The 22,646-nt window shown below is 39.4% G+C and overlaps 1 protein-coding gene across 3 annotated transcripts in view; it reads right to left on the reverse strand.

Annotated features, from left to right (window-relative positions):
- The window catches only part of adamts3 (ADAM metallopeptidase with thrombospondin type 1 motif, 3), a 183,446-nt gene that overhangs the window by 100,202 nt on the left and 60,598 nt on the right, over positions 1-22,646 (reverse strand). For all 3 annotated transcript variants that reach the window (XM_055200115.2, XM_055200113.2, XM_055200114.2), the window contains exons 6-7: positions 9,689-9,772; positions 5,444-5,600 (exon numbers count right to left, since the gene is read on the reverse strand). In XM_055200115.2, the coding sequence (XP_055056090.2) occupies positions 5,444-5,600; positions 9,689-9,772 (241 nt within the window). The remainder of the gene's footprint in view (positions 1-5,443; positions 5,601-9,688; positions 9,773-22,646) is intronic.

Below are 22,646 nucleotides of genomic sequence, written 5' to 3' on the forward strand. Positions count from 1 at the left end.
GTCTCATTATGTAAAAACACCTGAACCAACTCATCAGCCTCCTTCCAGAATGTCTCCCTAACAAACTAATGAGTTAATTCAGGTGTGTTAATTGAGGAGACATCTAAAACATTGTGAAAGGAGGTCCTCGAGGACCAGGATTCAGAAACATTGTGCTAGAGGATTCAGAAAGTAAGATTTTCATAACTGCAATATATACTTTACCAGGGTGTTTCCTGTACGTATATAAAAAAGTAAATAAAACATATATACAGGGGTTGACATTAACACTCACTAAATGCAGCTAGATTTTAGCTGTGGAGGGTAAGACAAAGGCAAGGTGAAATAACTACCATGAGCACTTGCTGCAAGGGGAAAGATACGTGATTGCAATGAAAACATTTTAAGTGTGTGCCCACTCTCTGGGTGTGAGGGCATATCTGAGAGCACGCGTCCAGTTTTGTGCGAAGACATAAGAAAACTTTAGAGGGGAGAGGTTTGCACTTGCGCATCATAGTAGTACTTTGCAGAGTGTTTATCAGCTGATACATGGATATATGTAGTCTTAATTTGGGTGGTCAATCTGCATTTGAAACGGGTTTAAATCTAGCTAAATCGAGTTAAATTACTCTATATCAAGAATTTTAGCATGCCAAAGCCCTGTGTGGGGTTTCCATGTTCTCCCTGTGTCAGCATGGGTTTACTCTGGGTACTACATTATATAGTTTTATTACACAGTCCAAAAACTATATCGTTGCTGTCCGATGAAAACCAGGTATGTCCATTTTGGCGATTTTGAGATTTCTCGACAGATTGAATGTCCAGGTTCATTTCCGTATACAGTATGCTTCACATACCTAAATGGCCAATGAAAAGTTGTGAAGTCATATGATTTGATTTTCACGTATATCGATTTGGTGTCAAAGCTGTCAATCACGCCGCGTATCTCCCCCGTGGAAGCATCTTACCGGTCTCGTAAAGTTTCATCGAAGCTCAGCACTGGATATAGCCGAATAAACATAACCTGGTGAGACAATGACTTTCCTTCATCTAGGTAAATGTTTCCCCCTGATGCCAGACGTACGTCTAGGAGTGACAAAATTATGGTAGGACTGTGCAAACAAAGTATCTGTCTAGCATAGGTGTTATTTACACTGGGGACGCTGGGGACATCCCACCACTTTTTGAAAGCAACTTTTCAACACAAACTTACGCCCCTGCTGTCGTGCATTACCATGTCTGTGTATTGATTCACTGTCCATAGGCTATTTAATAAACTGAGCGTATTCATCTGTTAATATAAAACGCGACTTGGCCATTCTAATTAATGATCAGAAGAACGCGTATGGACCACCGTTACTGTAAAATATGCACATATGTCCATTTAAATTCAATTTTGGTCAAATGTGGATTATATCATTACACTGGCAAGAATATGGTTACATGTAAAGATGCCGTACCAAGTATGACAACGTTACATTCAACTGCTTTTGATATACAGTGTTTTTTTTTCACTTCCTGAAAAGTAACTGTTTTGGACATACGTGAGTTTCATGGAGCAGTGACGATATACATGTTGATCTAAACACTGAGGGAAGGGCAATTTGACATCTCCAATTCATCTAACCTGCATTTTAACCTGGCGATTAACTAGTTCTTGCCATGACTATAACCATAGATGCTGAAATAACGTTAAGAATAAATAAACATGTTTATATTTTCCAGTTATTCCAATCAAAACAAACATTAATGATATACCATATAATACCATTTTAAAGAATTTCCATCTTTGTTGAAACCGTTTTGCAAAGGGTTTTTTTTTTGTGCTAAAATGACTGTGCCCCTGTGTTGGGTGAGTTTTATGGGTTTGGATGATGAGTGTTTGGCTCAGAGAACAAAGGTGTTCAGCTGGGTTCAGGTCTGGGCTTTATGCAGATCAGTCATGTTCTTTCACACCAGACTGAATCAATAATTTCTTTTTGAACCTTGCTTTGTACATAGGGGCACCGTCATGTTGGAATAAAAAAGGGTCTCAGCCCAAACTCAATTTACAACAATTAAAACAGCATTTCTCAAAGTGTGGGACAGGCCTCACTGGTGGGGAATAGGAACATTACCGTGGATTCACACCAACCACGTTTGAGGCGTCAAATTCGCTTCTACCGCGTGTAGTTTGCCGCTTGAACATGACGCGTTTTTCTGCCAAAGTTCAAAATTTTCAACTCGCACGTTTCCCGCAGCAACACTCAAATCGCGCCATTCCCGTGAACTAGACGCGCGAATGAGGCGGAATTGCATCTACCGCACCGCGCTAAACACCTCATTCGCGCCGCGAGACCTCCTGACGCACATCAACGCGTCTTTACATTGACTTAACATTGAAATCACTCATGCTTGACGCCTTTACCGGGCTGGTCTGAACACAGCATAATGCGTCTCAGGCGTCAAAATCGTCAAAATCGTCTACCGCGCCTAGTTTGCCACTTGAACAGTTTGAATGCATTCGTGCGCCCAGAGCGAAGTAGACGCGCGGAAAAAGCAAGCATTTGACGCTCGTCAGAGGCAAAATCCGCTTCTTGTGGGAGGGGCAAGTGTTATGCGGTTGTCTGTTTGCAAGATGACTGATGTTGATTGTGCATTTATCGAGAGAGATACCGGTTTGTTTTTGGTAACCTTACTATAGGGGGAAAATAAATGGCGCGGGTCGACAAAGTTACGTGACTCAAAAGTGAGATGTGTATTACAACTTACCAGGTTGCACAATGTCCTCACTCACACTCTTCCAAGCGAGATCCTTTTTATCCCTGTCTCTATAGAAATAAGAACTGGTGTCGTATAGCTTCGGGTGACTGCTCACGGACAATATCAAGTTCTCCTTCAGGTTGAATGAGTGACTCCGGATAGGGCTGCCACCACAGCAGCAAGCAGGCTCCTGATTGGTTTATGCAGCGTGAAATTCCGCCAAAGTTAAAATTTTTCAACTCGGGCGTCAGCCGGCAATTTGCGTCAAACACAAAATGCACAAAAAACACCATTCGCGCACCAGACACTCAATTCACGCGAACTTGACGCGCAAATTAGTCTTCCGCTCCGCACCAAACGCCTCATCCAGGCGCGAGACCTCTTCACATTGCCTTAACATTGAAACCACTCCCGCTTCACACCTCTACCGCGGCTGGTGTAAACACAGCATTACTTCTTACAAACAAGAGGAAATTAGGTCATTCTTGTGACCTCAACTAATTTATTTATATACTCACCATAAACGTAAAATATAAGCCTAACTTAAAACAACATCAGACTTTGAAGAAAATGGCAGGCATAGCCTACAAGAATTAATTAACATCGGAATGTTAATAACAATGGATATATTTGTGACAAAGAATGAAAAGACAACTGGACATTCGGCACCAGCAGAGAAAACCAAGACAGACAGTGGACCTAATTAACCAAAATGCCAGCTGAAAAGAAAGTATGATGACTTTTGTCAGAGACAAAATGCAAACACAGTTTTGTCTTTTTTTAATAAAAAAAAGTTATAATACATTTGCACATTTATTTTCTCTATTGAAAGTTTTTAATGCTGTTATGTTTTAAAACATGATTACCATTTTGTTGGGGCGATTGGGGACAGGTGGTGCAAAGTAAGGAATGGCAGAAAAAGTTTGAGAAACACTGAATAAGATGTGTGTTCACAGAAACTGTTCATTACAACATGTTCATTAGAAGTGGGCATCCCAAACCTTTTGTTCATATAGTGTATGTGACTGTGACCCTGTCTGTGAATCCTCATTCTAATAATGAGAGAGCATTAAAGTTTGATTTGAATCATTATACTTTGACATGGTCTACTTAGCCAATATTAAAGATATCAAGATTATATTTTCAGAAAGTGTTCTTACATTATGTATAATGCTTATAGGCAGAAAACAGTTAATTATAGAAAATGACTTTAGCTGGGTTTTTGATACATATTGTAACAGTTTGCCACATCCATTATTATTCATTTGCCACTGTCTATCCACAAACACCTCGTTGAACCTTTTAAAAGACAATTAGGAGCACACAAAACGCTATTCTTTAGGAAATGAGCCTGCGGATTTTGCATAATGACGCTACCAATAATCCCAACAGACGATTTAAGGTCCAACTGTGATTGTTTTACCTCACTGTTTAATTGGGATGGAGCTTTAAATGACTGTCAGTAAGAGACAAATCATCTCTGAGAAGGTACTGATGGTTAAACACAACAAACAAAACACAAAAGCCAAATCTCAATTACTTGAGAATTGCGTTCCCCTGGAGAAAGACATTAGTAGTCGATGTCACTAATTGCCAAATCGACTGTTGTGGCAAATCTCTATACAGCACAACTTCAAAGTCTATTTGACATCAGCCTCCAGCCAAGAACAAAATTATAATGGTTTAAGTTGTTCATGAGGAAGGTTATTTGCGATTTCGTTTTTGGATGCTATTGGTGCAGAAATGACACATGTCACCTTTCAACAACAAATGTTTTTTAGCTCGATTTTCCAAAAATCATTGAAAAGATGTCTTTGTTGTAGAAAGTACAAATTACCATGTGCACAGAATAACGCATTATTATTCAAATGTATGCTTTTTGGACTCGGAGCAAAAAGCTCTGTGCTCTCTAAACAAAATGATGTGTTTATTCAAACTCATTTCAGACCTCAGGGACTTTAGTTAGCTACGTTTGCTTAATCACAAGCTCAATGCACCACTACCAAAAGAGAAAGATCCATTCATCAAATTATGATCTATAAAATCATATGATCAGATAAAAATCTACTGTATAAGCCAACAGAGCACATGAGCACCATTTAGCTGACTATCACCACTGCCAGGCTCTGTATAGCACATTCACACTAGATGGATAGGCCAAAGAGCTCTTTTCATGATTAACAAGAGGCGGAACAATACACTGTCGAATGATAAGACAAATTCGAGAGTAGCAGTGACAGCATAAACACCCCATGCTGAGATCAGGGCTCTTCTCTGGAAGTGCTTGATTTTTTCTGTCAGTTTCAATAGACATTAAATGTGCAGCGTGTGAAGTTCTCTGTCAGTGCCGAAGGAGATTCGCTCTCAGAGGACCGCTGTTTCAGCGGCCACCTAAAGCCATAGACAACACAATTGTTTGTTTCCCCTTTGTGCTTATGTAAGTGTGCTTTTATGTATCTTTTATACCACTGGCATGCACGTCTTTACAGATCTATGGTCTGTCAAATGACAGCCACCGACCAGGATTCTGTCAGAAAGAATTAAAATCATTTGAACTGTGTGACAAAAAGTGTATTAGATAGAGAAACTGTAAAAGCAAAAGACCTTTTACTTACAAGAACTCCAGTAAAGAACATGACAGGGCCCAAAAAGGTTTAAAAGTCACTGACATTTTAAAAAGAAAAAAACGAACATAACAAAGGTTAAAATGGCGTAGTCTTACCCTGCATCCCTGTAGGGCCGAAGCCTTGCCGAGTCAGGAAGATGGCATGATCGTGATGCTCAGAGTGTTCTGGGTCGTCCTTCTGCTGGCCAAATGCCCAGCGGCACACATTTTCCAGGCTTCGTGAAGGGTTGCCACGCTCAATGAGACTAATGGACTAAGAGAAAGAAAATAAGAGGCTCATTACAGTTTTACTTTCAGGAGCCATTAGTCTATAACATTTGTAACGACTCACATTGATCATTGCCTTATGTATCAACAGTAACAAGGAAAAAATCATAGCTCTTTAAGCATTCTAGGACAGGGTTTCCAAACTTTTCATTTTACAATCCACATATACAGGTATAATCTATCTCAGGACTAACACCAAAATGTTATTCATTTGAAATACTCTATGGGAAACATTCATCATGTAAGGAATAATTGACGACGGCCGTTGAATTATAAGAAAATAATGCACACCCAAGGTGGTAATGAGGCACAAGGTGATTTTCGATTAATTCAAAGGACCAGAGTCAATTATTCTGCTTACAGACGGTTTCATCGGACGCACGTGCAGTGACGCGATTACGCCTCTGGTCGGAACTTTACTTCCGGTTTCTGTTTGTTTAATGGTATGACTAGCTACAAAACTGAACTCTTGAACAAATACCTTGTCGAAAAGAACTAATGTTTTGGTTTCCTAGGTAATCTGTGTTTTGTTTATTTTGCTTGTTATATAAATAAACTACTTTAAAAAGGAATTTGTTGTTATTTATTTGTAGCGGAGTTTACCGGAAGTTACGTGTTTTCCACGAAAGCTGTTTGTTTATGTTGTTACTGCTAAAACCGTCTATATACCACGGTTACCAAAAACATAGTCTTACCCTCAGACGTCACGCCCACAGACTATTGGCTAAACGTCTGATGTTTTTCGTACACTTTTCTGGAAACCCTTTGAGAATGTCAAAGTCGTCTTTGATTGGTTGAAATAAACCGGATTTCCAGGAGACGCGAGTGTCGCGATTAGTTTCGGTCCCTGGAAAACAAAGCTCTGACTTTTCATTGAGGAAGAGAATCAGTCGTGTTCACGTGGATAATAATGAGCAGTTATCATGAGCAGCTAAACATTGGATTCTCAAAAATATGCAAAGTTCCCGCATAGACTCTCTAAAAGATGTCCAAGAGTTTTGCTTGAGGCAGTTAGTGAAGTCAAAAAGTTTGGTTCTCCTGAATTGCTTGTATGTTTAAAAAGTGGAGAGATATGCTTCAAACAGATGTTTAACAGGAGCGTCTCATTGGTGTGGCTGTTGATAAAGTGCACAACGTTGTTCTGTGGTGAGTAATGTTGTTTTTTAGATGCTATTCGGTTGCGGCTGTTTATTTCAATAACTGACTTGTTACCAGCCGGCTCGTTATCGTGGGGAGTCCGAAACGTGACGCTAGACGAAACGAACTGTGATTGGTTGTTTGACATGTTGGTCAAACAGCTCGTGGGCGAGCTTTGTCCAGAAAAAGCAGCAAAAAACACCTGGCTATGCGAGACTACCACAAACATTGCTCTGGTGCCTATTTTTAAGACACTTGACAAGTTAGGTGTGCGGTTTACAGAAAAATAATCAACACCCATGGAACATTTCTCAACCAATCAGAATAAAGCACTCAACAGACCCTTGGTATAACTTTTATTATACTACTGGTCCGTTGAATGCTTGAATCTGATTGGCTGATGAATGTTCTGAGGTGTGCAATTATTTTCTGGGAAACGCACGGCGAACGTAGTTCCAGGCAGCTTTCTTAACCGCATTACAGTCCCATATCACTTTGCATAGTTAACTGTAATAACGGACTAACAAAAACAACATGACAGACGATTTTCCGAAACAAATACAGCGCTGTTTAGAGACGCACAGAGGTAGCCTCGTTCACACTAGTCACTAGCCTCAGATGTCACGCTCACGGACTGTTGGCTAAACATCTTATGTTTTCCGTACACTTTTCTGGAAACCCTGTGAGAATGTCGAAGTCGTCTTTGATTGGTTGAAATAAACCGGATTTCCAGGAGACGCGAGTGTCGCGATTAGTTTCGGTCGCTGGAAAACAAAGCTCTGACGTTCCATTGAGGAAGAGAATCAGTTGTGTTCACGTAGATAATAATGACCAGTTATCATGAGCAGCTAAACATTGGATTCAACAAGAACATTCTCAAGTTTGCGGCATAGACTCTCTACAAGACATCCAAGAGTTTTGCTTGAGGCAGTTAGTGGAGTCAAAAAGTTTGGTTCTCCTGAATTGCGAAGCGAAGAGATATGCTTCAAACAGACGTTTAACGGTGTGTGTGTGTGTGTGTGTGTGTGTGTGTGTGTACCTGGTAATTATCACGTTGTGGGGACCAATTGTCCCCACAAAGATAGGAATACCAGTGTTTTTGTGACCTTATGGGGACATTTTGATGTCCCCATGAGGAAACAAGCTTATAAATCAAACAAAATGTGAAGTAGGAAAAGGGTTTCTGTGATGGTTGGGGTTAGGGAATGGGGTAGGTAAGGGGAATAGAATATACAGTTTGTATGGTATAAAATGCATTACGTCTATGGAATGTCCCCACAAAACATGGAAACACAGAATGTGTGTGTGTGTGTGTGTGTGTGTGTGTGTGTGTGTGTGTGTGTGTGTGTGTGTGTGTGTGTGTGTGTGTGTGTGTGTGTGTGTGTGTGTGTGTGTGTGTGTGTGTGTGCGTGTGTGTGTGTGTGTGTGCGTGTGTGTGTGTGTTTGTGTGTGTGTGTGTGAGTGTGCGTGCGTGTGTGTGTGTGTGTGTGCGTGTGTGTGTGTGTGTCATGCATCTCAACAGCCATGTGACTTTTTAAAATCCCCTGTTCTAGGACCAAACCTGAACTCACTACTTCACAGTTATTGTCAGGACAATATTTTATAGTTTTTATTTAGCGCATACTCACGATAGGCACAGTTGCCTTGCACTGTGCCTGAGTGCAACTGTACCCCCTCCTCACTCCCCGTCAGACCTACACTCACGCTGTACTTTACATTCCAGGCCTGAGCATGCTTACATCAATGTGGTGCAACTGTTTTGAAGAAGATGAGATTGTGGCTTATCAGGTGTGTTCGGCTTCATGCTGCGCTGCACGGACCGATCGGCACATCAAAGTAACATAAAAAAGTGAAATCTGTATGCTTTCAACATTCTCTGCACAGCGCTGCATGAAATCAAACTATCTATTTTTTCGGGTATATAACTATGCTGCTCGTATCACAAGGTTTTACGATGACAGCCAATATTAAAGTCACAATGAAACGGAAGTAGCGATTCTCTTATTTTCCCCACTGTGATGTATATCCAAGTAAAATGGATTCTGAAATGAAAAAAAGGTAGGGCTAGACTTGAATTTGTCCATAGAGAATTTATTGTATTGTTAGAAGTTGGGTCATGTTGCTATTTGCCAATAATCTATTTGGCTATTTGCCATACCCCGTGACCAGAAGTAAAGAGAGATCGTTTCGAGAAGGGGAGGAGATTTGCATTTTATATTAAAGATTATTAGGGCCCATACGAGTGTGTCATCACAACAACCCAGTTATACAGTAGTTTAAAAAATGTCTGCAAACTCCAATAAAGCAAAGATCAGGGAGCTCCTACGTTTCCGTGCTGAAAGTGACATCGTTCGCCAGCATAATAAATCAGCCATGCACTAGTTTATAATTGAATCAGGAGACAATGCATGCACATGGTTTCTTGAGTGAGAAATCGCAGATAATAAGCAAACCTAAGACGCTGTGAAATCAAACCACAATCAAACAATCCTCGGACACATTTTCAGTGTATTTTCTGTAATCTTTATGTTTTAGATGCACAGTAGCAAAAAGAGAAGAAAAATGGGCACATAAACAAATTATCACTACAGAATACCTAAAATCTAAAAACAAACGCTGCTAAATAACACTAAAAGTGGTTCTTGGCTCGTAATCATAGAGGAACCATTTTTAGTGCTATATATAGCACCTATGAAGAACCATACGTGGTCATATAGCACCACTATAGCACCACATATGGTTCTACATAGCACAATATGGTTCTACACAGGTGCTGCACAGGTATTTCATTGGTACTATATGGCACTTAAAATGGTTACTCTATGATTACGAGCCAAGAATCACTTTTAGTGCTATTTAGCACCGTTTGTTTTTAGAATGTAGGAGTAAGAAATGATCTTTAATTTTGAGAGGTATTTATTTTTCAATAGTTCTTACCTTAGCATAGCCAAGCATGATCATCCTCACAAGAACAACATTAATGTGAACGCCTAATGACTCATCGTGGTAGATCTCATTCACCTGGAAAACATTTTTAGAAAAATCCATTAATATCAGCGAACAACAAATAACAGCAAAGCAATTATGCTGCCACAAAGAGGAACAAGGACATCGGGCAAGGGTATAACTTGCATCATCTTCCACCTAGACCTCTTTGACAGTTACTGATTTTATCACATCCATGAACTGGAAAAAACAAACAACTCAGTTTCTACACCCTCACTCTGACTGACAATGAGCAAGAGAGAGGAAAGCTTATTCCACAAGAACATGGAGATAAAAAGGGACAGAGGAAATGAGATCTCAGGCCCGGTTTACATCTGGTATTAAGATGTGTTTTATTTGATCGGATCACAAGTGGACAACACTAAATAGGTGTAAACGGGGTGTAAAACGGTTTGAGCTCTTCCACCTTAAAACACATTCAGAGGTAATTGAAAATGCATTCAGCCGGATTGCTATTGTGGTATCAAATGTGTTTTTAACAGCAACACAAGACGGCCTACTCTCCGTCGATTGATCAAATGTGAGATGTACGAGCACAATGTTTTTACATCGGACATGACTTCTAGAGCAAACCTACAGTGTGTTGTGCAGTCTTTAGACTTATCATTGATAAAACTAAAGCTCCTACTTTCCCCCTCTTTTAGTTTATAGCTATATATTTGTCCAAATGTTGATTAGAGCATTAAAAACTTGAAAAGTGTTAAATTAGGTAAATTTAGAACAAATTAAAATGTTAGATTAATTTGCGATTAATCGCGAGTTAACTCATGAAATCATGCGATTAATCTAGATTAAATATTTTAATCTATTTACAGCCCTACATTGTATACATTATAGTACACATTTTACACAGTAACATTAGCTCATTGTCATTGAAAGGTAATCTACTTGTTGTTTATTTTGCTTGTTATCAGAAATAAACTACTCTTAAAGGTCTATATTGTTATTGATTTTACCGTAAGTTACGATTGTTCCACGAAAGCCGTATGTTTATGTTGTTACTGCTGAAACTGTCTATAAACTGTGACAATCCTTTCACAACCAAATGCTGTCATGACAACCACCAATAAACCAAATTTTAAATGATGTGAGAGCACATAAGTTAACCAACTAATCCAGACTAAAAAATTAAATACAATTCTCAGTGCAACAGCGCTAAATGGAAAAACAGGTATTACCTTTTTCATGCAGTTTTTATTCCACAAGTGGCCTTATTTAAAAAGGCGTGCAAACAATAAATACAATTCACTTCGACTGTGCTACAATTCCCATTGGAACTGTAAGAACATGTTTATTTATCCACAAATCATATTACTTCTGGAATAATGTATGCAATATGCATCTAGCTCGAGGGTGTGGGAGAACCGCGAGTCTGTTTGAATGTTAAAACAAAAAAGAACTTTACTTGCGAAAACACAGGTAAAGAACTACACTATCCACAATGTATAAATGAGATCCAGTCATCATGAGACCTTCTGCAGGGGAAAACCCCTCAAGCTGCGCTGCAAAAACTACAGGCGGATGACATCAAAGTACCGCGAGGGCGATTTGAGAAATCATATGGAAGAGTTTACTTTCGAATGGCTTGCGGCACTTCCGACTGTCGGTTCCTGTGGCGTAGTATGAAGTCGAACACACGTGTAAATGATCACTATTAGTAATGTACCAATGTTCAGATATGTTATACTAAAAGTAATTAAAATTATCTTTAATGAGCATCATTATAACAGCCTGCAGATTTCTTCTGTTTTTTTCTGAATGCTACTGCCATACCCTCCCATACGCAAACGCTACCCCTGTATACATGTACAAAATGTTGCACAGCACGTTAACTGACAACACAAGCAGCGGTTCTCTGACACAATATTAGTGCGCGTCAGTTTAAACCCCTCATTTTCCCCACTCATGCTTAAACAAAAGCCCATCAATATAATCAGGTGTGAACAGGAATGTGTCTCTCTTGTCCACTTGTGATCCGATCGACCAAATCATTAATACCGGGTGTAACTGTGCTCTCAGACACGTTGGGTAATACTTGGAGGAATACAGTATAAGAGGTTTCTAGTCATGTCTTAAGGCTATGGTGAGCGTGGAAAAGGCTTTGAAAGGTTGGTAAATGAAAAGGCCTCAGTGTTGAGCTGGTCATACAGAGGCCTTTTAATGGTTTAGATGTTTTCCTTCCCCACCTTGCTAAGAGGCTGCTGTGAGGGTTTGGGAGAAAACATACATGGTTATGGAGGCACAATTTTGCTAGGTTGAACTCAGGGTGTGGTACTGTAACGAATGAAAAATGGTAAAACTGCTTCATGGAAGTATTCTAAAGGTATTTCCATATACTACGCTGTCAGACAAAAAGGTCACTACAGTGGTTGTCATTGGGATGGTACCCTATGAAAAAGTACACCATTGCACCCAAAGAGTTAGTGTTTAAAACACCAAAGGTACATAATGGTACCAAAGCCTGCACATTAGTACCTCAAAGATATATATTAGTACCTCAAATGTTTGTACCAAATATTTGTACTCAAATGGTAAGGGAGAGTGGGGTAAGTTGTCACATGGCTAAGTTGTCAGTTGTCACACTGTTCATAAGTCCAACACTAGAGGCTCTATCTCAAATTCAAATAGCCACTTTGCGTGACGATCTCTTCTATAGTCATCTTTGTGTTCACATGTGGTAGCACACATGCCACTTTGGGGCAAGTTGTCTCAATGACTTTGGGGCAAGTCGTCACATGCTTTTCACACTGGAAATAGTTAACTAGTGAAATAAGTGTGAAATTATCCTTAACCTAGAGTTAAAAGCAGGGTTTAGAATAAAGATAACCCAGCATTAGGCACAGTGTGAAAAGCCAAATAGTTAATATTTACAGTTCTGGTTTAAATTTAAAGCAACACTATGTAGTTTCCATTTAAAAATGACATGTGGTTGAAAAGCGCAACAGGGCCTGGTATCAGACACTCTTCTGCAGGCAGGGGGAGGGCGGGGCTGTGTCCTCTACCCTCCACCGCCACTTTCAGAGTGTGCTTGTAGCAGCTAGGAGGCTGCTCAGGTTGCAGTAACAGTACAATTTGTCCAGTTAAAAGTTGTTCTATCACTGAAATAATTTTAGAGACATTATTTAAAGGTAAAAAAAACTACATAGTGTTGCTTTTAAAATAATCACAATTAAGTAGGGTTCCTTTTTTTTAGATAAGCTAGTGTGACGACTTACCCACCGATGGGAAAAATTGTCACAAGTAAACATTTTCCATTCAACAGTCTACAAATGTAATGAATACAACAAACTGTATGTGCCCAAGACTTCCTTCTTTCATTTGGTATGAAATTTATACCATTGTTATGTACGAGGCTCAGTATATGTTAGACAGTGTGAAAACTTACCCCGCTCTTCACTACATATAAGGACAAATTTTAAAGAGTTCTGCCCCAGTTTGACTTTTTTAACAATATTTTTTCTAAAAATGTAGCCAAATGTAACATTAAATGCAGAGGTGGGTAGTATCGAATTACATTTACTTCGTTACATTTACTTGAGTACATTTTTTGGGTAACTAGTACTTTAGAGTAAATTTAAGGATGGGTCCTTTTAACTCTTACTGAAGTACATTTCTAGTGAAAAAACTGTACTTTTACTTCGCTACATTCGGCGGCATTACTGCGCTACTGTCAAATGGTAATAATTAATAAATATATATATTTTTTAAAAGTCTATAGGGCGTGTTCGAAAGTTTTGCAAGACAGACTGCATCACCCTTTAGCACGCGACCGCGCCGTCACCCTTTAGGTGCGTAGATGACAGATGAGGGCGCGTGTGCATTGTGCGAGATATCGGAGGCAGATCATGCGTGGCTTCAACTTCGTTCTATGTTTTCACTCTTAAGAGGTCAAAAAGAATAGTTTCATAATGCGATGCATGCTTTGTTCAATAAATGAGCTGACATCTCAGCGTACAGGAATTCAAGATCCAACCTGAAGTGGTAAGTGTAACAGTAATGTCTATTTGAACACTTTTAATGGTCATTTCACACACTGTCCGAGTTTTTTTTTTTGCCATATGCACTCGCGATGACAAAACCTAGTGTAAGTTAAACCATACAAACAGCACGTTCACATCTGCACATTTCCATATCATTTCCCCACAACTAAACAAACTGAACAGCATAATGTAAGGACGTCTTGCATTTATACACAAATCCGGACACCTCACTAATGTGTAAAAAATACATTCAAATAAAAACGGGATTGCATTTTATTTAAATCCTTCCTAAAGAATGAATGAATAAAAATAAAAGAATAAAGTTTGATTTTAAAGAAACATGTATTATATATTATAATAAATGTAGAGTTGATTTGCACAAACAGATAAGTTTCATATGAAATTCTAAAATGATCATTTTTATTAAGCTCCTGTTTATGTTCAGTAATTGCACTTTAATGGCAATGAAAATAACCTATACATATAAAAATATCATATCAAACAGACACACACGTTCTTTTTTGTTTACTGTTTGCATGTTTAAAGGCAGATGCTGACAAGTTTGTGTTGTGAACATGAAAATAAATACAGAGTTAACCGTCAGAAAAACATCTGTGTGTGTGTATGTGTGTTTGAGATTTTTTCTCAAATGACACATTATGTGATGTTAATGTACCCACTGCAGGACTGAGATAGGCTGCTTTACTTGTATATAAGCAGAACAATGAGACTTTTAAGGAGAGGTTTGTGAAAACCCTCCAAGTAGTCTGAAATTCAGTGCTTTTGCGCTACTTCTCAGATCGGAAGTAACGAGTAACTAACTACTTGAATAGTTTTTTCATCTAATACTTTTTTACTCTTATTCAAGTAAATAATTAGATTGATACTTTTACTTTTACTTAAGTACATTTTTGTATAAGTACTTGTACTTTTACTTGACTACAGATTTTGGGTACTCTACCCACCTCTGATTAAATGTCATTACATAGGTTTTCACATCACATTTGTTGTGATGTGTACTCATAGTGCTTATTCCAAGAATATTATAGCATATGATTCTGTAAACGGGAGTTAAGGTTACCCTGAAACTCAGTATGGCGGAAAGAAAAGATAACTGTACACATCTGTGTTTGATTTGTTCAAAGATCTCTGTTCTTATAAAAAGCATGAACAATCAGAGACAGCATTTTGCAAGCACACATGCTACAGCTGTGCCATGCTCTCTTTCCACTGGCAAGATGCTTTAAGAATAAAACTGTCAGTTCTTGTCCTGGTTTGGCTTTTAAAGGGCAACTATGGTCCGATTCACAATTTTACATTTCCTTTGGTGTGTAAGTGTGTATTAGTACATGTTAATGATATGCAAAAGGTACAAACGTTGATCCTCCTAATCTTATAATTAGATTATGAAACATTGGCTTGAATTTCACAGACAGGGTCACTTTTGTACAATAGAATGGAGAATGACTTTGTGCCATTTAGACCACCTACTGTAGATCACTGTCTTGCTGAAAATGTAATCTGGAACATGAAAAAAATTTGTTAAATTAAAAATCTAATTGCAATACATTTTCACAAGCAGCGTCAGTCCATTAGACCCCACTGTATGTTTTGCACATACAAAACTGGCACATTTTATTTAGTCCTGCAACAACTTATGCACAGTCTGCATCAATGCGAGCTGCATAAGGTCAGGCACTTTTTCAGCATACAACGCGAGCTGCATGCTTACAAATCAGGCGCTTCTTCTTCCAGCTTGGTTAAAAAGCAAGGCCAGCTGTGGCACTTTTTTTTAAGGATAATAACAATTAATGTTAAATCTTATCAAGGTTTAGAGTTGAAAATCAAAATTAATTTATTAATCTGTGGCAAAATTTCCTCAGTAGAACATCCCTAAGATGAAGAAAACTCAATGGGCCCTATTTTAACGTTCTGAAACGCAAGTACGAAGCGCAAAGCGCAAATGACTTTGTGGCGGATCTTGGGCGCTATTTTCCCGGCGGGAGAAATAACTCTTACGCCAGGCGCAAATCAATAAGGGGTTGGACGTCATCCAACATTCCCTTTACACCCAAGTGCGCAAGTTCCATGGCGGGTTGCAAGTATTATGAAGGATGTACCAGGCGCCTGCCAGTAGCGGTTAACAGTAGAGTAGACCGACGTTCTTGTAAGAGCAGTCAAAGACAGAGAAGTTGTTTTGTATGGGGATGGGAGAAACCCACCCAAATCAGCGTCGGTTAAACAGGCGTGGGAGGAAAAAGCCGCAAGCGCTACAATGATATAAGGAGACAGGGGAATCCCAAGCTTGCCAGCATAAATCGGGCACGCCGTGTGACGGGAGGTGGATCTGCCTCTACACAGGACCTGACGCCAGCAGAGGACATCGCTGCGTCCACCCTTACCGCTGAAAGCCACGACACGCAAGAAGTCCAACCCCAAAGTACACTTACAAAACAAGGTCACATACATTAAGGTTTCTTATGAAAACATTTTCATTATTATTTACATAAAATAAACGTAATACAGCCACACAACAAACTTACTTTAAAAAATTTTTAATCGTTATTTGCATGATAATTTTTTAACGCAGCCGCACAATAAATAAAAATCACCACAATGCTCACTACAATGATTCCCTTATCTCATGTGTTAATATTTTTTATTGTAACAATTTATGATTTGCAAAAATAACTGTTGCATCTGTGTAGATTAGATAAGCAAAGTGTGTGCGCGTTGTGCACGCTATACATTATGGACAAGCATGTTCCCTCAAAATAGCATAATGAACAACGCGCAACGCGCCACTGACTTTAGACTAGTTATTTTTGGTCAGTGGCGCAATTGTTTTTTTAAACTGCAAAATAGCATCAGGGATCCAGGGAGCGCAAGTTCATAGTTTGCCGACGTGCGTCTGTGGAGGGAAAACCCTGCTGTGCGCCGGTGCAAAATACGAATGATACATGCATCACTGACAAAGTCAATTGCGCTGGGTGTAAGATAGGGCCCAATACGTTTTGTTCATTTGTTTGCTTGTTTGTATGCTTGTTTATTTTTTAGAAATAGAAAAAAGTTTTACTATTTTAAAAGTGGACTTTTTTATTCAAGGCTTAAAATATAAAAATGAAGGATTATATTAGTAAAACTCAATGGGTCTCATTCACTAAGCATGCGTACGCACACATTTGTTCGTAAAATGTTTGTTCGTACAGACGTTTTAACTAACAAATCATGACAAAAATTCATACTAAAATTTATTTAAATGTATGCAAAAACGTAAGAACAACAAACATATGTAAAATATATAACACAGATATGTATTATAGGGTTCTTTGCCCGTGTTCATGATTATTGCGTACTTGTGGTCTAAGTTGTTTTTACATTATTGCAAACATTTAGAGGAAATTTCAGTATAAAAGTTTTTGTTCATTCATGATTTATTAATTAAAACATCCAAGCGCATATTTCACAAATGCGTGCGGATACTCATGCTTAGTAGATGAGACCCAATGTGTGGCTTTGGCACTTTTTTCTTTACACTTCTACACATGAATATTCTAAATTAGGGTTTTATTTAGCTATAATACGTGAAAAATCTAATTTAATAGATGTTTAGGTTTTATCCGGCTCATCGAAAAAAAATAATCGTCCAATTAATCAATTATGAAAACAATCGTTAGTTGTAGCCCTAATTTTAACCCTAAGACTTGCAGAAATGGTCAGGCGTGTAAGAAAATCTGCACTCATCTGTCTTAAGAAGGGAGGTGAGATAAACAAATTACCTTAAAGTAAAAAATAAATTTGTCCCATAAACCTGCATGTCTGGGCATCTTTACAGATAGGGGAGGGGAACAGACAGAAAAAGCTAGGCTTCAGCAGATGTGTTGCTGTCGTCGGTTGTTGTGAAGCGGTAAAAAATGTATCCTTGCGAATGATTCAATTTTTCACTGGCATATGAACACAGATTGCCTCTATTACTCCAAATTATCAGAGGAGGGTCATTCTCATACCAATGTTCCCTCTTACCCTGCAGTCTAATGCAATTAAACAGGAGCTCAATTAGATACAGAAAATTGTCTTCTTTAGGCGGTTAAATGGTTTATACACAGTTACACATGCTTACAGAAACATACTCATTAATATGTTGTAAAGAACAGAAGTTGGACAATCCATAGATGCGCTTCTGACTCACTGTATGGTTTACGTCCAGATCAGTGGCGGCTCGTGACTGCTCATCCGAGGGGCGCTAATTCAAAATAAGTGTTCGGAGTGTCATGTATGTGGTTCCTTTTTTTAAAATATGCGTTCTGCACATCGAGAGATCATGTGTGCATCACGTGTTTTGTCAAAATAAGAGCCTGCTGCACATCCATTAAAACTGTTTATGATAAAGGAGACGCTCACGTTCCCAAAATACACGAAAGACACTCCCTTAACAGTAAACTCTACGCATGAGATTATGCGAGTATCTGGCAAACGTGAGCGTCTCTTTTATCATAAACCCTTTAGACGCATCTGCAGCAGGCACTTGTTTTGACAAGACACGTGATGCACACACAATCTCTCAAAGCGCAGAAAACAAATTTTGAAAAAAGGAACCACACACATGATGGGCTACATACATGTTGTGACTAACTTCGCATAGAGCGCCCTCGAAAAAAGAAGTCACAGGCCGCCACTGGTCCAGATGTCTATTATACCACAATACGCACACATGAAGAGTTTACCTCTTTCTTCTCTGTGGCATCGTTAATATCTGTGAATGATTGTTTTGTATATGTTTTGTAACAAATTCTTAACTCTACAAGATCCAGTACTCAAATTTCTTGTCAATAAATGTTTAGTATGTGTTCACTGGCCTCATGTGCATACATGTTATTGTAGTATCGTTTCTGCTCAATACAGTGGTATGTGATATTAGCCATAAATATGTTTTTAAACTAAAAAAAGGCCAAATGTCAGATGTCAAAACGTATCCAGGGCCCCTAGACCCCTGAGGGTTAAATAAGTACGCAAAGGGTCTAATCATGACTGGCTGTATGTGTGAAAAGTGCAGAGATGTGACAGTTATTGTACAGAGCCCTTCAGGACCTGACAACAGGTCGGCAGGCGGCAGAAAACCGCAAGGCGCTCGGCGTGCATAAACAGCGCGCAAACGCGCCCTGCCCATAGAATATCATTCAAAAAAGGCTCCTGCAACTGCCATAAACGCTTTTGGTGTGACTGGCCCCTAAGGCTGCACTTTCATAACTCAAGAAAGTTCAAGTTTTAATCTCCTACAGGAAATAAAACACACACAAATGAGACAGTTGATGACATACATTAAGAATATAGAGCTATACAATTTAGGTGGATAGTATAGCATAAAAAAATCTAGAAATTGATGATAAAAATTTGACAACTGCACACTTTACTCTGAGAGCAGGTTTTGCTGAGACCTCTACTAAATGTTTTGGCTTTTTTAGATCAGAAAAATCTAAAAGTGATCTAAGCAAATGTTTCCATTTAGGGCCAGATTTACTAAATGTGGCAAATTAGCGTGCAAGCACAATTCCAAAAAGGCACAGATGGGAGTTGTAATATCTGCAGGTTATTTACTAAAAAGCGTAAATTAAATAACACAGTCACAACAGCTGATTTCCATAATGACCAATGCAATCTACTAAGAGCAGCGCAAATTAGTGCAGGGTTCCAAATAAGCAGAGCCGATGAGTTAACGCGTGATGCGCTTGAGTTCAGCACCACAGACATCACAGCTAACAAAGCCATTGGACACTGAAAAGTGAATGTTTACAAGAAGTTTTGAAACACCTGGTATTGTGTGACTTCTCCTTTACTTTGCATGTCTATAGTAAATCCCGACAGTAGTTATTCAACGCAAAAATTATAAATCTGGCCTTTAATGTCTGCTGTATGAGACTGAGATATTAAGTTTGTCTTTTTTATTTAGTGTGGGCAAAAATACAGAACTCAGAAAAGACATTTTGTTCAATGTGTTCAATGTGTTGAACCAGAGAAGATTATGTTGAGTGCTAGTAAATTAGTCCGACTTTATTTATTTTGACATTATAGTTCACTCCTCATCAGTGTGCTGAAGTGCAGAGCAGCAGGGACATCTACTGGGCGAAGGTCTTAAAAAACCGAAAGTGGACCTTTCATAAAACTTTGGTGAAAACCAGTGGACTTTCATGAGTGTATACTTGTAGCTATTTGAATATCAATACAACAGTGTCACACACATCCTCAAGTGTCTTGCTTTGGCTTTAATGTTGCTTGTTGTAAAGAAAAGAACAAGAAAAGAATGAAACCGAAGAAAGTGTGTGCAGTCATCATGCACAGATAAGCACCACGGGCTCAGGTGTAGCGCCCACACCTAACTTATAAAACCAGACGAATGTAAGCTGAGAGGACCACCCTGCTGCATCACAGACTCCCTGAATTGCCTGACGTGACGACATTGAGCACCCAACACTGGTCCTCTGGGAAAGGAACCATGGTGACCTTGATCATGCGGATTACAGTAAAAGAATAGAGACAGACTAAAGCAAGAGACAACCAAACCTGCAGTGTCTTCGAAGTCCATACTACGCAAAAAAGAAGGGTCCTCTGTGCTTGAGAAAACACACTTTTCTTAACTAGGGGTGGCACGGTTCACAAAACCCTTGGTTCGGTTCGTATCGTGGTTTTATGGCCACGGTTCTCTGTTCGTTACGGTTCTTGTTGTTATTTTTTCTTTTAATTTTTTAACACTCCAGAAATTTATTATCTTAATAATGTATTAATTATCCATAATTTAGGATACAGTATTAAAAACGTTATATCATGTAATCATGCACAAACTGAATTTGACTTTAAGCACATTATTGGCACCATCTCTGAGGAAAGCCAGGTGAGATTTTGATACAGCAAGAGGGAAGACATTGATGATTTCAACAAGCTTTTCATTTATATAAGATAATGTGTATTGCCATACATGAACATATGTGCCTTTTAGCACACAAAGATAACTTGCATTTATCAAACTGCCAACTTCAGTGTAGCTCTAAGATTTATCACTGAGAGGCTGCTTAAATACTGCAGAGAGTATATGTGGACGAGAGAGAAACATGACGTTTACATCTGTAATATTTAAATCCGTCTCTTTTGTCCACTTTTGACCACTTCTGTCCTGATTACTTTGAGGGGCAATTTCTGAAATAAAATCGTGCAACGTTCACATGCTAGCAAAATGAAACTACGCGGAAATCAGCTGCTTTAGTTTAATCAATAAAAGGCTAAAAACAGCGCACGTTCACCATGTTTTCGCAGCAGAAGTCAGAAAAGACGGACAGTACCCCAGATTAGATAAATGGGCAAAGAGAAGGCGGTCTCATGTGGCTGTTCGAACACATTCAACCCATAGACTGCAGTTCTATCTATTGTTTTATTTCCACTGTCATGGTACCATGAAATAAAAAAAATTTCCACACACCAAACTTATACGACCCTGGCGCATCCTCCAACTCTGTGCATACTTCCTTCCCACTTACCATTTCTACACATAACATGACCTGCAGCACTCACTCTCCACACCAGTCACCTCTTCTTTCGCGCGATTCGCGAAAGGGAAACGTGCTATCTGAGGTCACATACAGAGCCGAGGCTACATACAGTTCGCATGCCATGAACCGTCGAACCCTGCGGCGCACACACGCTCCGAACCGAGACAAGCGAACCGAACGGTTCGGATTTTTTTCATGAACCGTGCCACCCCTAGTCTTAACCCCAACTCTTTTATGTGAGCATGAACAGCATCTCAATGTTTTGCCAACATCTATTCCGACTGGGCTAACATTAGCCAGTTGTTCATGTAATCCAATACGCGGATGCCCTGGAGTCGTAACAGAGCCAGAACTGCATCCATGTATTGTGCAAAAGAGAGGGCTAGCGATCTCCACAATCTCAGCCTACACTCCGCGAGAAACGGAAGGATTGTCATCCTTTTCGAGGAGTACCAACTGGGGGCGTCAGAAATTTTACATGTTTGTATTCGCGTGCTCACCATGTCTAACTACTTAAAGCTAAACAACTAAGCATCAGGGCTCTAGTTCCAGATGAAAAAGCAGCATTGGCTTCTGATGCCGGTAAAAGAGCGCTGGATGGCGCAGGTGAAGGCAGAGATGTCTCAAACGATATCTATTTGCGAACCCAATGACTGCAAGCTCCACACTGCCTCAGCAGCAGCAGGGCCAAAGCCATGGGGAACGCACGGCTGATCACTTTTCTCAAAGAGCAAACAGTGGGAGCGGTGCGTGCGAAGCAACAACTTCACACAGTGCACGCAGTCAGTCCTCTCAAGAGCTGACCATGCATGCTCTGCCCCCTAGAAACATATGGACTGAAACTCACAAACACACATACATGCTTGCTGAGGCACAAAAAGCTGAAGCCGGCTTGTCTGGGTGTGCTTTAATAGCTTCCTAGTTTTACGTCACCCACCTATGATATATCAATCCCTATCATGTACCCGGCAAAATGCAGCGCAAAGTTTCAAGTATTTTCACGTTTGGCTCTACGTTGTTTAAATAGCAAATGCATTTGTGCCCAATTTTGCGCTCATGGGTGTTCTGGTCTCAAAACGAGGTGTGTTCAGGCGCATTGTTGGCACGTTGCTATTTTGAGGCAACTAAAATAGACTACGGCATTGACCAACTAAAACCTGGTCTAAAGTCAATGGCGTAATATTGTTTTTGTTATTTAAGGAGCGCGTTAGTAATATGCGCCTATAAATGGGACGACAATGTGCGTTTATTTATCACACACATGGATGCGCAGCAACACACAAGCATTTTAAAATATGAAAATTTAAGGACTGAAATATAAAAGATTATTATTGAGTGCTGAATTGTTTCGGCTCTCCACACGTTTGTAAA

The sequence above is a fragment of the Misgurnus anguillicaudatus genome, chromosome 22 (assembly GCF_027580225.2).
Source record: "Misgurnus anguillicaudatus chromosome 22, ASM2758022v2, whole genome shotgun sequence".
NCBI lineage: Eukaryota > Metazoa > Chordata > Actinopteri > Cypriniformes > Cobitidae > Misgurnus > Misgurnus anguillicaudatus.